Source organism: Coniophora puteana, assembly GCF_000271625.1.
Source record: "Coniophora puteana RWD-64-598 SS2 unplaced genomic scaffold CONPUscaffold_2, whole genome shotgun sequence".
Classification (NCBI taxonomy): Eukaryota; Fungi; Basidiomycota; class Agaricomycetes; order Boletales; family Coniophoraceae; genus Coniophora; species Coniophora puteana.
Genome location: NW_006913054.1, coordinates 1,925,710 through 1,942,115, shown reverse-complemented (window position 1 = coordinate 1,942,115; position 16,406 = coordinate 1,925,710). Strand labels below are relative to the sequence as shown.

At 52.4% G+C, this 16,406-nt stretch overlaps 9 protein-coding genes across 9 annotated transcripts; 5 read left to right on the top strand and 4 right to left on the bottom strand.

Annotated features, from left to right (window-relative positions):
* The first annotated feature begins 547 nt into the window (after positions 1-547).
* On the top strand, positions 548-3,850 carry CONPUDRAFT_135064 (sulfate permease). The gene is made up of 11 exons (XM_007766608.1): positions 548-721; positions 789-1,040; positions 1,094-1,148; positions 1,198-1,280; positions 1,353-1,415; positions 1,467-1,759; positions 1,812-1,963; positions 2,013-2,267; positions 2,326-3,139; positions 3,190-3,271; positions 3,326-3,850. The coding sequence occupies exons 2-11, from the start codon at positions 924-926 to the stop codon at positions 3,710-3,712; spliced, it is 2,301 nt and encodes a 766-aa protein (XP_007764798.1). The 5' UTR covers positions 548-721; positions 789-923; the 3' UTR covers positions 3,713-3,850.
* Positions 3,851-4,037: 187 nt separating this feature from the next.
* On the top strand, positions 4,038-5,252 carry CONPUDRAFT_47954 (YebC-like protein; the record flags this gene model as incomplete). The annotated part of the gene is made up of 8 exons (XM_007765857.1): positions 4,038-4,148; positions 4,218-4,289; positions 4,343-4,364; positions 4,415-4,521; positions 4,576-4,652; positions 4,700-4,765; positions 4,823-4,985; positions 5,040-5,252. The coding sequence occupies 8 exons, from the start codon at positions 4,038-4,040 to the stop codon at positions 5,250-5,252; spliced, it is 831 nt and encodes a 276-aa protein (XP_007764047.1).
* CONPUDRAFT_135063 (uncharacterized protein) lies at positions 5,220-8,194 on the bottom strand. The gene is made up of 5 exons (XM_007766607.1): positions 8,143-8,194; positions 7,984-8,093; positions 7,705-7,932; positions 7,114-7,647; positions 5,220-7,053 (listed from the first exon to the last, which is right to left on the bottom strand). The coding sequence occupies exons 2-5, from the start codon at positions 8,021-8,023 to the stop codon at positions 5,384-5,386; spliced, it is 2,472 nt and encodes an 823-aa protein (XP_007764797.1). The 5' UTR covers positions 8,024-8,093; positions 8,143-8,194; the 3' UTR covers positions 5,220-5,383.
* A 171-nt stretch (positions 8,195-8,365) lies between these two features.
* CONPUDRAFT_79919 (uncharacterized protein) lies at positions 8,366-8,966 on the bottom strand. The gene is made up of 3 exons (XM_007766106.1): positions 8,896-8,966; positions 8,709-8,839; positions 8,366-8,637 (listed from the first exon to the last, which is right to left on the bottom strand). Exons 1-3 carry the CDS (start codon positions 8,936-8,938, stop codon positions 8,566-8,568), a joined length of 246 nt encoding a protein of 81 aa, XP_007764296.1. The 5' UTR covers positions 8,939-8,966; the 3' UTR covers positions 8,366-8,565.
* Positions 8,967-9,139: 173 nt separating this feature from the next.
* Positions 9,140-10,594, top strand: CONPUDRAFT_162499 (UBC-like protein). Its single transcript, XM_007766606.1, has 7 exons — positions 9,140-9,241; positions 9,305-9,381; positions 9,448-9,459; positions 9,510-9,659; positions 9,719-9,740; positions 9,792-9,936; positions 10,002-10,594. The coding sequence occupies exons 1-7, from the start codon at positions 9,214-9,216 to the stop codon at positions 10,447-10,449; spliced, it is 882 nt and encodes a 293-aa protein (XP_007764796.1). The 5' UTR covers positions 9,140-9,213; the 3' UTR covers positions 10,450-10,594.
* A 349-nt stretch (positions 10,595-10,943) lies between these two features.
* Positions 10,944-11,399, top strand: CONPUDRAFT_150080 (uncharacterized protein; the record flags this gene model as incomplete). The annotated part of the gene is made up of 1 exon (XM_007766605.1): positions 10,944-11,399. The coding sequence occupies one exon, from the start codon at positions 10,944-10,946 to the stop codon at positions 11,397-11,399; it is 456 nt and encodes a 151-aa protein (XP_007764795.1).
* A 211-nt stretch (positions 11,400-11,610) lies between these two features.
* Positions 11,611-14,484, bottom strand: CONPUDRAFT_117951 (uncharacterized protein). The gene is made up of 7 exons (XM_007766604.1): positions 14,261-14,484; positions 13,887-14,196; positions 13,511-13,830; positions 13,039-13,461; positions 12,572-12,983; positions 12,073-12,520; positions 11,611-12,015 (listed from the first exon to the last, which is right to left on the bottom strand). Exons 1-7 carry the CDS (start codon positions 14,394-14,396, stop codon positions 11,740-11,742), a joined length of 2,325 nt encoding a protein of 774 aa, XP_007764794.1. The 5' UTR covers positions 14,397-14,484; the 3' UTR covers positions 11,611-11,739.
* Positions 14,485-14,573: 89 nt separating this feature from the next.
* CONPUDRAFT_48409 (60s ribosomal protein l31) lies at positions 14,574-15,049 on the top strand (the record flags this gene model as incomplete). The annotated part of the gene is made up of 4 exons (XM_007765889.1): positions 14,574-14,623; positions 14,672-14,786; positions 14,836-14,955; positions 15,017-15,049. The coding sequence occupies 4 exons, from the start codon at positions 14,574-14,576 to the stop codon at positions 15,047-15,049; spliced, it is 318 nt and encodes a 105-aa protein (XP_007764079.1).
* CONPUDRAFT_117946 (uncharacterized protein) lies at positions 15,044-16,299 on the bottom strand. The gene is made up of 5 exons (XM_007766603.1): positions 16,041-16,299; positions 15,830-15,980; positions 15,702-15,776; positions 15,357-15,638; positions 15,044-15,313 (listed from the first exon to the last, which is right to left on the bottom strand). Exons 1-5 carry the CDS (start codon positions 16,266-16,268, stop codon positions 15,135-15,137), a joined length of 915 nt encoding a protein of 304 aa, XP_007764793.1. The 5' UTR covers positions 16,269-16,299; the 3' UTR covers positions 15,044-15,134.
* Between the last annotated feature and the right edge of the window lie 107 nt (positions 16,300-16,406).

The window sequence follows — 16,406 nt, the reverse complement described above, 5'->3', positions numbered from 1 at the left end:
TCCTATACCAGCTTCCTACAAACCTACAAACATCGTAGCCATCCAACCTACCAATTTCTCACCAGCACTGCCGATGCGCACGGCAATATATTGAACAAGGCACATGTCTAAACTGTTGCGTACTCACGTTACGCCCCTGTTTATGGTGTGCTAATTCTGAATTCTGCAGCTGCTTACTTATAGTTTGATCACGAACGGAGGACCAAACGAAGGTTTGAATCTGAGGACAGATTCATTCATATGCCGCTGGACCTAAACCAAACTGCTTCGGAGAGATTATCTGTGGGGCGCAGCTCCCCTCTGGTACATATATTGACGTCAACAATACTTCCGCCGGAAGCTCACCTAAAGCTCACGAGCCCACCAGGCACCAACGACAAGTGGAAATAAATTGCAAGTCCGCGACTGTGCTTTTGACGCGACAGGGGACGTGTTTCCAGTTACGGCAAACATCGTCAGCACAACCTGGAGATGGCGTGCTCATGCGAAATTCTGGAGGTTCTATGTATCTCGTCAGGTAATTTCTGATGCTTCCTCAGCGCTCAGCATCGGCTTCGAAATCTGGCGTTCAGCTCGATCTGTTCTCTCGGGCCCTCACACAGATCAGCTTTTAAGTCTGCGCTGCTCTCACCCACGACACGGGCATTTTCTACGAAGCTACTACCACCAGCATACCTGGGTCTCTAACTACACTGCGTACCTCTTGTGTCGGTTCTGCTCGGTAGGTGATCAAACCAAGTTCTCATGTCATCCGGAGGCCCCTGATCAATTAATCATCCATCATCCAGCGCAAGGCGTCATTCTCTCTTTCTGGTTCTTCGGGCTCTTCTCCGTACCTCTTCGGCAAAACCGTGCTCGTACATAAACTCGGCCCCTTGTCACGACGGTCCCTCTGAGCGCTACCTTACTCTTTGCTCCCTGTCATGTCTCCCAACATCCGACGGGCAGTCAAAGATGTCGTCGGACATCCTGACAACAGTCCATCATCTGTCTCAATTGAAACTTACATTCGAGAAGAGGTTCCAAGTCCAAGAAACCAGGTACATTCATATACCCTTCATGCATGCAAGCGCGCACTTATCATGCTTCTCAGGTCTTGAATTACCTGACAAGTTTGTTCCCAATCTTGGGTTGGATCACTCGATACAGTAGGCTAATTTCGTCGTTTGGCGAAGAACAGCCCTGACTGTTTCACAGATGTTGGTTGGCTTTCTGGTGACCTCGTCGCCGGAATCACTGTGGGAATTGTGCTAGTCCCTCAAGGGATGTCTTACGCCCAGGTATATCCGTGATATTTTCTATTTGTTTGAACCCAAAGCAAGTTTCTGACCATTGTTCTGCCACATATACAGCTGGCAACGCTCCCGCCCCAGTACGGTTTATATTCTTCGTTCGTCGGAGTACTTGTCTACTGCGTGAGTATCCTAATTCTTTGAGTGATTTACTGGCAATAACGGGTTCGCCAGTTCTTTGCCACATCCAAAGACGTCTCGATCGGACCTGTTGCTGTCATGTCCTTGACGGTCTCGCATATCATTGCCCATGTCGACGCAAAATACCCAAACCAATGGAGCGGCCCAGAAATTGCCACAACGGTGGCGTTTATCTGTGGCTTCATTGTCCTCGGTATCGGGCTTTTGCGCCTAGGATGGATCCTTGAATTCATTCCAGGGCCAGCTGTCAGCGGTTTCATGACGGGCTCTGCTATCAGTATTGCCGCTGGCCAAGTGCCCGCCTTGATGGGCATATCTGGCGTCAAGTATGTGAAATGCTGACGCAATAGCCGCTCTATCTGACGCATAGCATTTTAGCACCCGAGCGGCGGCATACACAGTAATCATAGAGACCTTGAAAGGTCTGCCTAGCACCACCATTGATGCCGCCTTCGGGTTGCCTGGGCTCGTTGCTCTGTATGCTATTCGATATGGTTGCGAAAGGTTATCGAAACGCTACCCTCATCGAGGTGAGCACAAAGCCATTACCAATGGTCTTCCGTGCTGATCGCATTTCAGCCCGTTGGTTTTTCTTCGTCTCGGTGGCCAGAAACGCATTTGTGATTGTGTTCCTAACCATTGCCGCCTACCTTTACTGCCGTCATAACAAAAGTGCTTCTGGCAAGTATCCCATCAAAATATTACAGAACGTTCCTCGTGGCTTCCAAGACGTTGGCCTTGTTCACATCGATACCAACCTCCTAAGCGCCCTCGCCCCCGAACTCCCTGTTGCAACTATCATCCTGTTGCTCGAGCACATCGCAATCGCAAAATGTACGAGAGATGTTCTTTCTTCACCAAGTACAGCTATCCTGACAATATATTGCCGCAGCCTTTGGGAGAGTGAACGGCTATAAGATTAATCCCAACCAAGAGCTAGTTGCCATTGGTGTCACCAATACCGTCGGAAGCGTTTTCCATGCGTACCCCGCCACGGGCTCTTTCTCTCGCTCAGCGCTGAAATCCAAGTCCGGCGTGCGCACCCCGCTAGGAGGGATTTTCACCGCCATTGTTGTCATTGTCGCTCTCTACGGTCTGACGCCTGCCTTCTTCTGGATCCCAAGTGCCGGTCTCTCCGCTATAATCATCCACGCCGTAGCAGACCTCGTCGCTTCCCCGGCACAGGTGTACTCCTACTGGCGTGTCTCACCACTCGAGTTCATTATATGGTCTGCAGCGGTACTCGTTGCCGTCTTTTCTACGATAGAGAATGGTATTTATACCTCGATATGCTCGTCGCTTGCGCTCTTGCTGGTTAGAATAGCGCATCCTCGCGGCTACTTCCTTGGCAAAGTGTCCTTGTCCGATGGTTCTGGTTCATCCAAGGATGACTCCCGCGAAGTCTTCGTGCCAATGAACCGCGATGGCGTCACTCGCGACGACATTAAGGTGAACCCTCCGACTCCTGGGGTCATAATCTATCGCCTGGAAGAGAGTTACTTGTACCCAAACTGCTCGTCGGTCAACGCTGCTATTGTGGATTATGTCAAGGCCAACCTGAAGCGCGGAAAGGACATGAGCAGTATTAGTCTTCGAGACCGACCATGGAATGATCCCGGTCCTCCTTCGGGATCAGCGGAGGAGGCACGGAAAATAAACAATGCCAAGCCCGATTTGCACGCTATCGTACTGGACTTCTCCTCTGTGTAAGCATCAATAGTACCCGCCTCCGTCGCTGTGCTGACGGATCACAAAGGTCGCATATCGACACTACCTCCGTTCAAAGTTTAATTGATACTCGGAATGAGGTGCAAGCATGGGCGGACCATCCAGTAGAGGTAAGGCACCTTCCTAGACTTGACCGACCAATCAATAACATCTATTCGCACCAGTTCCATTTTGCCACCATTCTCTCTCCTTGGATCCGCCGTGCCTTGCTTGCTGGCAGCTTCGGTGTTGGCATCTCACTGGCCGATGCCTGCAATGAAGTTGCGCCAGTGGTGCCATATCGCGACGGCCGGAGAGGCAAATGGGACGACGAGGACGACTCACAAACTCCTCGCTATGACGATATTGAAGCCCGCGCTGCAAACACTGTCGTCGAAGAAAGACGCAGTACGGAAACCGCTCCTCTGATATCCATGGAGACACCATTCTTCCACTTCGACCTCGCTTCGGCAGTACGGGCTGCAGAGAGTGGTATCGGCAAGTCCCTTTCGCGCCCTGACACGCCTTCCAATTCCCTTGTGAAAGTCACGACCTCAGGAGAGGAAGCGTGAGCTTGACACCTAGCACAGCTGATTGCCACACATACCTATACAACCGCGGCGGACTTTATTATTGTAAATCATGAGTTGCTGTACGATACACAGGACTAGACTATACTTCTCCAAAATTAGATGAAGCCTTCTTCAGACCTAGAATCAACGGTGTCTTTCCAGTGAGTGAAAGACGCTGCCATAAACGCGTGGCTCAAGCGCTCAGGATGTTCGTTGGATATATCTGTGCGCGCCGCCGGCCCGAAGCAATAAGATTCCGTCGCGTCCCAGTTTGACACTTTCGATCGCGAAAGTTGCGACTGGCGCGCGCAGAATATTTACGCCAATGTTAACGTTACGCCTCCGTACCATACCCGCCCTCGCTAGACGCTGTTTGTACCAGACGGACAAACGTTTCCTATCCTCAACGTCCGTCGTGTTCTCGGGACACAACAAGGTGCGTACGTTCTGTAACTTTGACCGCTCACACCCCTCATACGATTGCTCTCTCCCGTCCTACTGACAGTGGTCAAAAATAAAGGGTAAGAAAGGCGTGGAGGATGCAAAGAAGTCTGCATTGTACGGCAAAGCGGCCAGAGTGAGTCTCTGACATGGCTACCTTTTCCCGTTTTCATTGACCTTTCCTCGAAGGATATTCTTACGGCTGCAAGAGGTAGGTTGCACATTCGAGTAACGCATCACAGTACGCTGACGGACCTACAGCTGGAGGCTCTCCGAATCCTGAGACGAACACAGCGTTAGCCAATGCCATACGTAAGGCGAAGGATAACGGGGTACCAAGGGATAATATAGAAACGTCGTTGGCCAAAGTACGTTCTTTCTATTATAATGTTCATAGTTCTATTCCATTTATCGTTCTTTAGGCCAGGCGTGGAAAGGATGCAGGGCATCAGTTCGTTCAATACGAGCTCATTTATAACGGAAGCGTCGGCATCATAGTGTAAGTTACTATTCCCTAATCACATTGACCCTCGGCTTATATTGCAGAGACTGCCACACAGATAATACCAACAGAACCATTGGAAATCTGCGTGAAATCTGGAACTCGCACGGGTGCGTATAACAGGGTTCAAAGTTACAACCTAAACGCTAAGTAACAAATGTATTCAGAGCTAGACCAGGTCCCGTGAAGTTCCTCTTCCAGCATCGGGGTGTTGTGAGAATACGGCTCGACAAAGAGCACCATGAAGCCTTGCTTGGTGAAGTCCTTGAAGCTGGAGTCGAGGATTTTAGTGAGTTGGTGGAAGACGACTTGGCAATCAATGGGCTTGAGGTGGGTTCAGCTACACGTTCGCTCCACAACTTGAAAGGCTCATAAATCATTCAGTTAATATGCCCGCCAAATCAACTGGCAGATGTGACCTCTGCTATCCAACGAATTGGCCAAGGCGAAATCATAGCGAACGAAATAGAATATGCACCGATAGACGAAGTCGAGACCACGCCAGAATCGCGGCAAGAACTCTTTGAATTCGTAGAGTCTCTGGAAGAGGACGCTGATGTCGTACGGGTATGGACCACAGTCCCAAGGAGTGAATGAGTGCATGTACTATGCTACACGTTTGTACACGCTGGCTATAGCGACTAGAGGTTTATACAATACATACAAGCGTTCGTAGCTACTATATAGCTCACTGGTTAAATCTATCTGTAGATCCTGATATATATCCCTTAGATCCTACTAGGATGTAGCGCAACCCATGCGGTACCGCCATATCCACCCAGTTGCACCATGCTTGCCGCTTCGGCAGAGCTGATATATTCTTTAAACCCAGCGGTACCAGCGTTGGTGTAGACATTCGGAGTCAACAAAGCTCCAATCCTGGAACGGAGAGGCTGCAGCTCCCCGTTAGCACGAAGTTGTCTGAGGCAGACAACCAGCGGCTCGAACGCGGCGGGTATTCTAGGCGCGAACGGTGGCGATACGCCATCGCTTGACGAACACGCCTGGCTAGTGGAGAGCGACGAATGCGTCGACATGGGCGAATTCGTCGATAGCGGACCCGTAGAATATGCCCGATTAGAGAAGGAAGACATGCCGGCCTGGTTGATGGGCCATGTCACCGCTGGAGCTGGAGAACCGCCATGGTCAGTACCCAGTCCTCTCCACTGTGGCTGCAAACACATCCAGGCATGCGTCTTCTGAAGGCCGAGTACGACGAGGTTTGCCTTCTCTGCAAGTGCAGCATAATCCTTGAAACTGGTAACACCAGCATCGGTGTACGCGGTCGGCTTCAGCTTCATGAGCTGGACAGCGACGTCCGTGCGAGACGGCTGTTCCATCCCACTCTCATGCGCACGACTGAGGATATCGTACAAAGGAAGGAGCTGTTTCGGAACTTGCATCCTTGACTTGCGCATCGGAGCGGAATGGAGCGCTGCGAAAGGAGAATGTGTGGCCGCCAAACGGGCCTGGTATTTGGCAGCAATGTTCTCAGCAGCAGCGAGCTCCAGGTCTTCATCCGTCATCTGAGACGGATGCAACGACACCCATGACTCCATATTCTCGCCTCCGATATTCACCAAACTAAGTTGAGCCGCCAGCTTGACATACTTGCTGAACTTCAGGTCCGGTACTCCAGCCGCTTCGAGCACCGGTCTGTGCACAGCCATGCACGCCGCAAGGTAAGACCGCAAGACGCGCACTTGCCCTTCGCGAAGCTTAAGGCGTAGGTGCTTTAACAGGATGTCAAAATGGGATGCGTCGGGTAGCTCTCTAACACCGTACGCGGCTGGCGTCGACTGTACCGAAGCATCAAAGGAGGACGGTGCTGAGTTGCCGTGACCTTCGGTAACAACCACCTCGGGAGCTTCGTGTTCGACATGAACACTGCTTTGGAATGGCTGGGCGGTGCTCGAGGTGGGTTCGAACTCTCTGGCCATGTAGTATAGTTCAGATCGGCAACTGTTAAACGAAAGTGGCGTCGGATCCGCGGGGGGTGTCGCGTTTCTGGGTGGCGTCGCAATATCGGTCTCAACAGACGCGGATAAATGCTGGTCTGTGACCTCCTCGTCAGCTGTTCTGCACCCTTGGGGTAGCGACGCATCAGGTAAAAGCTGAGACCATCTTTCTACGGAGTCCTTCCCCATAGTAAAGTCGAAGGACGAAAGAGCTTGGTCAGCTGCCAAAGTAATTGGTTTTGCCACTGCAAATGTAGGGTGTTCAGAACGTGGATCCGTGGATACTCGGGCACCCTCTGGCGGGGTAGAAGAACTCTTAAGCACCTCCGAGTCGGGTTGTATCCGTATAGGTGATGGGTACCCTCTGTTAAGGGCTTCGGATGTAGGTGTCATCTCCTGTGAATTGACTTGCACACCTGGGGAAACGACAGGACGCTGGCCTTCGTGGTTACCAATGTAGTGAGTGACGAAACGCCTTCAAATAAGCTCACATCACTCACCTGGCTGACTGGCACTTCGACATCGGTGAGGTGTAGGCGCAGGCGGCTTCGGCGGAGGGTGTTGTTGGGGCTGACTGGAGACGTCATCAGCCCCACGAGTCGTCAATGTCTGTGCAGGGGCACTAGGGGTGGTCCCGAAGCATGGACGCAAAAGCTCTCTAGCGCTCAGACGACGAGGCTTCGATGGAGGTGTCACAGGATTGCTCGCAGGACGGGCACTGGAATCGCCTGCAAAGTTACGTGCCAAGTTCGACAGGTTCGACACGCGCTCTCTGTCTTCGTCCATATACCGCTGCCGCACAGGTTCTTCAAACGAGGCTGGCGAGCGCTTAGCTAGGACCGCCACGTCCCAATCGATGATGATAGACGCTTGCTGGCACAGGCTCGGCGAGGATATCGGAGGTGCGATGAGCACGACCCTGTACTGCCGGAGTCTAAGCGTAGAGACGGCGTATGCATAGTCCCTATCCCCCGAAATGAGCACAATAGTGGCGTCCTCTGGTGAGTTATCAATGGCGAACGCCAGCATGTCGACTGCAGTAACAGAAGTCACGTTCAAACAATGCTGGCGACAGTCGTTCGAGTACGTACCAAGAATCATCTTGTCCACAACGTCCTTTCTGTTGTTGTGTGGACAGTCTATGAGGGACACCCCTGAGGACTGGAGCTCGGAGCGCATCTTGGAGGTCTTGGAACTGCAAGGGTCTGACAGACCAGTGTATGCTTTGAAGGTCGTGACGCCACCAAAGACATGAGCCATCCGGCGTATTCTGTGCACTAGGTCATTGCCTGGCGCGTTAGCCGGTGGGCTGCAGTTCTCTACGCAAGGAATAAGCCAAGGTCAGTACCGCAACGCGGGGTAGTACGCACCATAATCCCAGAAGATGGCAACAGAGTGTGAAGGGGGCATGAAGGGAAAGACAGGAGACGGATCCTGCCAGTCCTACGGTTTAAATACGATATATAGTAGGATGACTAGGCTTGAAACGGGTGTAAGTATAACTTCTTCTATGCGCGCTCGATCCTTACTCTTTCAAACCTTGTCCAGGGGCACGACCTGCCTTTTCAGGACCGCCGTCTCACTGCAAACTGAGCCCCGTTTGTCCTGCACAAGAGCATTCGGCGTCCAAGCACTGCTTACAACTGCTTGCACTTGCTTCTCACACATTATCCCTCTCAATGTCCGAGTACAATAGCTGAAGAAGGACACCGCCCATGGCCAACCCTCACAATGAGACCTAAATCGGGTGAAGCAAAGAGGAAACTTGCTGTAGATACCATATATTTACACGCACAGCAAGCAGATGTCTACCATTCTAGAAGGACTCATGCAGCGCATCTGGCGTCCGGAGTGAGATACACGCGTGTCCAGTCCGCTGCGTGTGATCGAATGCTTCCAAGGCAAGCTGCCCGTCTCTGTGGGCGGCCATTTGATATGGTGTGAACGCGTGTCTACTTGGTGATCTTCTTGAGCTTCGCCAGATGGTAGTTGATACTTGGTCTTGCGACTTTCCCTGTCTTGGGCTATGCCAAAGGAAGCAGACGGGGGAAGGGGTCAGTGAACAACGCGAACGGGATAGTGAGGGTCGACGCACGGTGACTCGCATGCAGTGGAAAAGGTCCTGTGCAGCCTGTGCACAGGTGCCCGTGTTGTGGAGGTCTTTAGTCGCCGCCCAGCATCCAAGCATGGCTGACAGTTGGCCTGCACACAAGTTTGTTGGCGGCGCTGTAGACGTGGTGTGAGCACGCAAGCTAGACATGACAAAAGTACGCGTCAGTCACCTTTCTTGGGCCTTACCCGGACATTTGCGATGTGGACAGGCATGGTGAGCTGGTCGGGACGAGGTGACCTTGCAGTCGGACTGGGACAGACAGAAAAGTCTCCGGCCCAGACGCACCGGTCCTGACATAATTAGCGCCTGTCCAGAAGCGGCAAGTCTGGTGTCACACGTTGACGGAGACTGGCTCGTCCACGTTAGCACAGTTGCAGACACAGACAATACACTCTCCACTTGCACTTCTCCAGCTCATCTTGCTGATCCCTTTCCTTTCACTCCAGCCACCTCTATCAGCCGATTCATCTCTCCTCTGCCACGCAAGATGCCAACACTCAACAAGAACAACGCCGGTTCGTGCATGCGCCAAACATGTCATCATCGAGCTCACTCAGCGTCGTATTCTACTCACACAGCCGTCAAGCGAATCATGCAAGAAGCCAAAGAGCTCGCCAATGATCCATGTACAGACTATTCTGCAGCACCTCTCGAGGTGCGCCTCTGCATCGCCGCGCACATCTGACTTGCCGAAGAACTCACGAGCGCTCATGCATGTTAGGACGATATCTTCGTGCGTCACTCCTTTTTGTCAGCAAGTTCGCTATCTCAACTCGCACATAGGAGTGGCACTGTACCCTTCGCGGACCAGCCGGCACTGAATTCGAGGGCGGAATCTACCACTTCCGTATCATGCTCCCTGCAGAATACCCCTTTCGACCGCCCTCAATCATGCTCCTCACCCCCAATGGCCGCTTTGAACTGAACACCAAGGTAGCTTTCTGGAAAAATGGAATAAGGTATCCAGAGCTAACGCATTTTCTGTCACGTAGATATGCATCAGCTTCACAAGTTGTAAGTCTATGCAATGAGCTTGCTCTCAGGTCATATGAACACAGCGTCTAGATCACGAAGAAGAGTGGCAGCCGGCTTGGGGCGTTAGAACAGCAATCATTGGTCTACAAGGTTTTTTCCCTCTCAAAGGCCAAGCAGCGGCTGGCGTGGGTTCAGTTGAATACCCCATGTCCGAACGGAAACGCTTGGCTCAATTGTGAGGAACCAACGCTTTCCTTTCTGTGACTGCCTAAAATGCTGAACCTCATGAAACTGGTGTAGATCGCGGGATTGGAAGTGTCCCAAGTGTCAACAGACCAATTTGGAATGTCTGCCCGACCCTCACACCGCTCCGACGGACAAAACTGGGGATGCGATCCAGTCTACTGAAGACAACGTCGCTGTCAACGAGGAGGCACCCGGGCGTGCGGGGACTGCCCCTGAGGCTTCCGACGCGCCGAGAACAATAACCAATTCGGCGATCGGAACGGTGGCGGACAGAGACAATCTTGTACCTGTCGGGGAAGTGGAGACAGCGGAAGATCGGAAAGAGAGCAATCAATCGCAGGTGGATGGAAGTTCCGCCCCGATGTTGGTAGAGAATGCCATCCGGGGAGGAGTCGTCCGTGCTGCGGATAGAGGTTCATCGCGGCCCACCCTGCTGCTTGACACAGCGATATGTGTCCTGCTGGCTCTCGTTCTCGGACTTGTGTGCCGAAGGATGCTCTGACTAGGATTGGAAGGACTTTGGATATGTCTCTTTCCCCCTATTTAGACATGCGTGTGTATCTAGAATTATGTATAATACCTCATGGGCTGCGTCGATAAGTGAGACTATCGCGATATCTAATGTTACTGTATGTTGCTGTAAGGACGGCAAAGAGGCGGCCGCATTACTGTAAGGTCCGGGGACTGAAATTTGAAAGGCTGAAACGGAATGGAAGGCCGATGCTTATGTGATCGAGGGGCAGAATCGGCGGCGGAAGCACTGCTCTGGAAATCTGAACTCTGAAATGCGATCGGCCCCGGGTTTCTGGAGGACACTGAGCGGGGGTATAACACAGCGACGGCTCTGCTGCCGGAAGCACACACGGACGCCCTCGCAGCTGCACAAAATCGCTCCTGGTCTTGGGACATATCCTTAACCATACGCTCCCTGCCACGCTCCTTGTCCCCGCCGCTCCGTACAGAGGCTCAGCATTCCATACCGTTTCCGTCCTCTGCATGGCTCCCTCGTCCTCAGACATTTCCCGCGCAGACCTTCGCAAGGCACGCGCTGTCTCCTTCTGCGCTCCAAAGCAGCCAGCATCCGCACCCGTGCCCCCGTCCCTCGCAAAGTCGCCCTTCCTCCTCAGCCCAGACAGCGTCTTCAATCGCGACACGCCTCTCCACAAGTTTCCTTCCCAGCAGGAGGAGGAATGGCTCGGAGACACCGTGCCCCTCGTATGGCGCATGGACTCCGCCATGGCCCGCACTAAGCCCCGGGCAGACAGTAAGGGCACTCTTTCATCTCGATCCGTCCTGTCGTCCAACATCTCTCCTCAAACAGACGGTGCCGTTTACACCACCACCTTCCCTTCCCCAGTCGTCCGGCCTTGGTCATCACCGCCGTTCGCCTCCTCCTTCCCTCCCACCATCCTTTGCGCAGCGTCCCCCAACGATGACTATGACCGGCGATAAATCACTTGGAGCAATTTTTTCATAATCTTCTTTTCCTTGGGCATATATGGGTTACACACGGGCATATTCCATCTTCATCTTTTTTGACTAGGCACATCCGACGCGACCACTATACTTACTTTGCACTTGTTCACCATCATGTTCGTCTGCATGCATTGCTCTGATATCATTGTTCATCATTGTTTCCGTTTTGCATTTCGTCCTACATTATCGCGTTCAAACCGTCATTATCACGCATTTCAATATAGTGTCCTTACATGGAATATACTGAAGCTGTTTGTATATAATATAGAACAAAAGAAAAACTACCTGCGCTAAAATGCATACGAGTGTTATCACCTCATCTGCGCGACGCAGTCAAACTCAACACCAGCTGATCATCATCTTCCAGGTTGTAATTAGCGATGGTGCTCGAGTTCGTCAGCATCTTCCCAGCGTACGACAGTCGGATCCTGGATACAGGCATTTGGCTACCACTGGCCTGCGTAATCCGTTCCCGCAGAGTCGATACGAGCAGGTTGAGCGGCAAGTCGGATACGGTCACAACCTTCCCGTCCAATTTCCACTCGGGCTTAGACGGATCGCTGGGGAGTTGGACGTGTAGCGAGATCGTATACTGCACACAAAGGGTTAGGTCCGTTTGAGACATAAGGTCTAGTTACAAATGACTCACGGGATGCATCGCGATCCAGTCTGCTTCTGGGTAGACCGCACCGCCAGGCAACTTGGCGATTTTTTGCCGTTTAGGGGCCGGCTGTTCTTGGCCATCGTCCATTTCCTCGGCACTGCGCACTGTACCTGTTTGCGCAGGCGAGGCAGCTGCGGGTGGCCCTGGCGGACGCTGTGCCAGGCCAGCAGGGGGAGGCTGGTAGCCGAAAGGCTGAGCAGCATCTAGACCTTGATAGTGAAGAGGAGGGAGCATAACAGGGGGCTGCTGTGGGGGGTAGGCAGAGGCTGGTTGAGGCCCAGATGATACGGTGGCGGCAGAGTAAGCGGGATTCGAGGCTCCAGCACCTTGCGGTGGTGCTGGTAGAGATGATGGCGCCGGGGGGAGGCTGTTGACCGCCGGCGGTGGTGCTGAAGCTGGTCCTATGCCAGGCCCAATTGCATTGATTTCTTGCCTATTCGGTGGTCAGTAACAATCAGACAGTGCAAAAGTTGAATAGACGCACGGTCCCAAACCCTTCGACCTGTGGATGGCAGCAATTTGTTCATCAAAGTTGACATTCGTCGAGTACTTGTCCATTGTCGAGACTTTGCTGGCAGTGTGCCCATCCCAGACAACCTTCTCACGTTCTCTGCGCCGATTCCTTTCTTCCTCTTCTTCTTTCTTCCTCCGCTCCTCGTCCGCTTCCGCACCGAAGATATCAACACGAGTACGGGCAAGGTTTTTGAGTGACGAAACGACATCCGCGCCACGAAGCAACTCCGAAGCCTGAACCCGGCGCGCTTCCAGAGCGTCACGCTGCGACTTCCACTTAGGATCAAGAAGTTCGATACGCATATGTTCATCCAGCTCATCAACAGGGATTTGTTGACCGCAAATGGTACAGGTAGTGTGAGCCACGCCCTTTTTGGCGCCCACTGTGACATGGCACGGGAATCAGATTTGACCAAAGACTATGAGAGTTTGACGCACATTTAGGTACATAGTCTGCCCTGATCTTCATTGGTCCTGCGGCGCTCGCACTGGCCTGAATGGCCCGCGCACGCTCAATTTCTCTAGCTCGGTCTTCTTCCTCTTTCTTCTTCCTTTCTTCTCCATCCTCTTCATCGTCACTCTGTTCCATGGCAGTGTCTCCGCCATCCTCTCCATTGAGGCCCGCCCCGCCAACAGCGGCAGCAGCATCAGCCTCAGCAGCTGCTTGACGCGCACGGTGGGCTTCAACGTCATCCGCTGTTGTCTCCATGACCATGGCAGCCATCCTCTTCTGAGCTAGCGTCATGTTCTCCATCTCCAACACGGTCATCGGAGGTGGAAGTTCAGAGTTAGAGTCCGCAGCCGTGAATTCAATGGTTTGGACAATCGCATAGTCGTGCCAATCAATCTCTGCAAATGCACCTGCATATGATGTGAGTACGCAAGAGACTTAAGAGCACAACCAACATACGCTTCTCTGCCTCCTGATCATCCTGTCTCTTCTTGTCCTTTTCCCGCTTCAACCGTTCCCACCGCGCATGTTGTCGTGAATGTTCAAGAATCTTCCACTTCGCGTCGTTCCGTGTCCTTTCCTTGACGTCGTCCAGAAGGTCCTTCGAAGGGTAAAGGACTTTTGTATACTGTTCAACAAGTCGGTTGAAATAGCCGAAAAGAGAGTGGTTTGGTCTCAGAAAATCGAATTGGTAATTTCGACCCTCTCGCTGAGAAAGAGTGGCAAGGAACGTACGGCCCCTCCGGGCAGTGAAAAGAGCGGTCAGCTTCATGGTGTCCCTAAAAGCAATATTAGTCAGGGTGTCTGAAAGAGACTGTACACCGAGAACGCTCACAAGTCAACAGGACTGATACTGGGCAAGTCAATGACAAACTGTGGTTGCGGCGGCTCCAGGCCAAGATCCTCCTGCACAACGGGAGCCTGCTCAACGATGGTAGCTGGTTTTGCCTTCTCTGAGCCTCCCTCATCAACCTCTTCTCCTGCGGCTATCCTGTCCATTCTATGCCTGTAATAAGCATGATAAGGGTCCATAGGGTTGAGGAACGAGAACTTGGGATCCTGACGCTGGTTCTCGCGGATTTTGTCCTCGAACTGGGGCGGATTGGCAGAACGAGCGACGAAGAGAGCCGTGCGGTCAATGACAGCTGCATTATGCGTACTGGATGAGAGGATGTACCGACAGAAGGAGGGTGAAGATTGAAGACGCACATTTGATTTCCGGAGGTGGGAGGATAAGCCCACTAGCAAACCTGAGCGAGCTCTCCTTGGTGCCATTCTGCATAACGACATCGTCTGTTGAGCCGAGACCATTCTCGATGGGTGCTGCTTGTATTTCGACAGCCATGGTTGAGGCGAGCGTCGTGTGCTTCAGTTGGGTTGGCCGCGCTGCTTCGACGTCAAAGTCGAGTTGGTTGTCCAAAGACGCGCGCGTCTGTCCGCCCGAAATTCGGAGTTTGAAACCTGTCGGCCCTCGGACGCAGTGTCCCGTCTTGCTTGTCCTTTGTCTTTTGACATTCCTGTCATGTTTGGTGCGTTTCGTCCGTCCTTAGTAAATCAGGTTGGGTTGTTGTGGTACGTTCCAGTCTTCCGCCTATATGCTAGCGTAGCTCACTCAAGCAGGAAAACGCCATGGAAACTCTCGCCGACGCGTAAAGCCAACGCCAGAGCGCGCCTGAAGAAAGTCGACTCTGTCATAGAAGCAGTCCGCGCAAGTGGTGTTCAATGTGCCGCTCTTGTGAGTGGATTTCATATAGTTTCTGGTATACGCCTCTAAGCATGCACAGAACACTGCTCTTCTGCTCCCCAAGGAACATGAGATGGATCCAAGAGACAAGTACACCGTCTACAGCAGACACCATCGGGGTTACCGCAAGGGCATACATAAGGTGCCCAAGTGGACGCGGGTACGTGGTCACAGCGTACGCAACTACGACATCGCTACTAACACGAGCACAATGTTTGCAGACCACCAATCGCGTCAACCCATTGGGCTTCTAATTTATAGGTTTCATTAGAACAGTATTTGTATGCGTATTTTTAATCCATACTTTTTACCTCATGAAAGCTGGGCAGCCGCGAGGTTTCAAAAGAGCACAAGTTGAATTCTACCCTCTTTAAGTTTGTCCATCACTTTGGGTGCTCCTAGGATAGTCCTCATCACTTCATCTCGAGTTTCTGGATTATCCAGCAAACTGCGTTCCTTTGCATCGCGGAACGAGGCATCGAGAATGATATGTGTCAGCTGCGACAACGACAGAGCGTCTGCCAAAGAGAATATGTCAACCTCAACTGCAGAATTGTGAACAGAGAGACTTGCCTGTGTCGCAGAGTAGCTTGCCTACTCTCCCAGGAGTACCAGCAGCAGAACCAATCTTGGTCCGTTTCAAATATGAGACGTGATCCTCGAGCTTGAAATGTTTCGCAAACAGTTTTGCGACATCTCCGCCCTTTTCGCCTCTGAGCTTTTTGTCCCTCAAAACCCGTACAGCGTCTGCAACGCGAAGGGCAGCACCGCAGATGAACAGAAGGGTGGGTGAGCCTTCAGACTTGGACCGTTGCGACAGTCTGGTGACAAGCGTGGGCAGGACTGGTGACAAGCGATGACAGTAAGGCCGTGCAGAGCGGTAGGCATGAGTATGGGCTGTTTTACCTTGTATAATGAAGTCTGGGAGCTTATCCAATGACCTCGATCCCGTCCATTGAGTCGTGTCCACTATCGAGGTTTCTGTCTAGATGTCAAGTAAAATACCATTCGCACAATACATGACTAGCACTCACCGGGAATCCGAATATCGTCAAGCTCCATGGTGGATAACGATGGTAGGGCCTTGGCTTGCAGAGATGACATGTAATCTGCCAGAGCTTGTGGAGATTGAGCGGCAGAGGAGGTCGGTTGAGAGGTATCCTCTGGTGCGGCGACCTTGCGCTTCTGTATCGAGAAAGTACCCGTAAGAGAACATGCGAGGTACGAAGGGAAAGAGCGTCATACCTTGAGCTTTCGCTCTTTCTCCTTTGCCCTTCTCTTTCGCTTTTTCTCTTTGGCAGCCTCCTCTTGCCGCGCCGCATCCAGATCGTTGTCCTCCTCTGCGCTCAGCAAGTCCTTGATGTCGTCTCCCCTCGGTTGAGCGTCGTCTTGGTCGTCATCCTCCCCAGAGAGGGCGACGAGGTCGTCTGGGACGAAGTCATCCTCAAGGTCATCGCCGTGCTGTGCAATCATCAGAACGAGTAGAAGAGTAAGTGTCGGGGAGAGATACACGGGGGCCTGAAAGTTAGCTTGAGCCGGTCTGCGCTGATTCCGGTAGAAAGTGATAAATATTTTGCCCCTGGTATCATTTCAAAGTCCGCGAAGGTACCC

Coding starts and splice junctions, on each gene's coding strand:
- CONPUDRAFT_135063 (XM_007766607.1), bottom strand. CDS start 8,023: ATGCCCCCTTCACACTCTGTTGCCATCTTCTGGGATTATG. Junction 7,933..7,983: donor TGCCATCTTCTGGGATTATG/GTGCGTACTACC, acceptor TTCCTTGCGTAG/AGAACTGCAGCCCACCGGCT. Junction 7,054..7,113: donor TCGAAGTGCCAGTCAGCCAG/GTGAGTGATGTG, acceptor GTAACCACGAAG/GCCAGCGTCCTGTCGTTTCC.
- CONPUDRAFT_117951 (XM_007766604.1), bottom strand. CDS start 14,396: ATGGCTGTCGAAATACAAGCAGCACCCATCGAGAATGGTCTCGGCTCA. Junction 14,197..14,260: donor CCCACCTCCGGAAATCAAAT/GTGCGTCTTCAA, acceptor CGCATAATGCAG/CTGTCATTGACCGCACGGCT. Junction 12,521..12,571: donor AGGTCGAAGGGTTTGGGACC/GTGCGTCTATTC, acceptor ACCACCGAATAG/GCAAGAAATCAATGCAATTG.
- CONPUDRAFT_135064 (XM_007766608.1), top strand. CDS start 924: ATGTCTCCCAACATCCGACGGGCAGTCAAAGATGTCGTCGGACATCCT. Junction 2,268..2,325: donor GCACATCGCAATCGCAAAAT/GTACGAGAGATG, acceptor ATATTGCCGCAG/CCTTTGGGAGAGTGAACGGC. Junction 3,272..3,325: donor GGGCGGACCATCCAGTAGAG/GTAAGGCACCTT, acceptor TATTCGCACCAG/TTCCATTTTGCCACCATTCT.
- CONPUDRAFT_117946 (XM_007766603.1), bottom strand. CDS start 16,268: ATGATTGCACAGCACGGCGATGACCTTGAGGATGACTTCGTCCCAGAC. Junction 15,639..15,701: donor CCCAGACTTCATTATACAAG/GTAAAACAGCCC, acceptor GCTTGTCACCAG/TCCTGCCCACGCTTGTCACC. Junction 15,314..15,356: donor CGACACAGGCAAGTCTCTCT/GTTCACAATTCT, acceptor TCTCTTTGGCAG/ACGCTCTGTCGTTGTCGCAG.
- CONPUDRAFT_162499 (XM_007766606.1), top strand. CDS start 9,214: ATGCCAACACTCAACAAGAACAACGCCG. Junction 9,242..9,304: donor ACTCAACAAGAACAACGCCG/GTTCGTGCATGC, acceptor CTACTCACACAG/CCGTCAAGCGAATCATGCAA. Junction 9,660..9,718: donor GCTTTGAACTGAACACCAAG/GTAGCTTTCTGG, acceptor TCTGTCACGTAG/ATATGCATCAGCTTCACAAG.
- CONPUDRAFT_79919 (XM_007766106.1), bottom strand. CDS start 8,938: ATGCCTGTCCACATCGCAAATGTCCGGGTAAGGCCCAAGAAAG. Junction 8,840..8,895: donor CCGGGTAAGGCCCAAGAAAG/GTGACTGACGCG, acceptor CCACGTCTACAG/CGCCGCCAACAAACTTGTGT. Junction 8,638..8,708: donor TCCACTGCATGCGAGTCACC/GTGCGTCGACCC, acceptor CCTTTGGCATAG/CCCAAGACAGGGAAAGTCGC.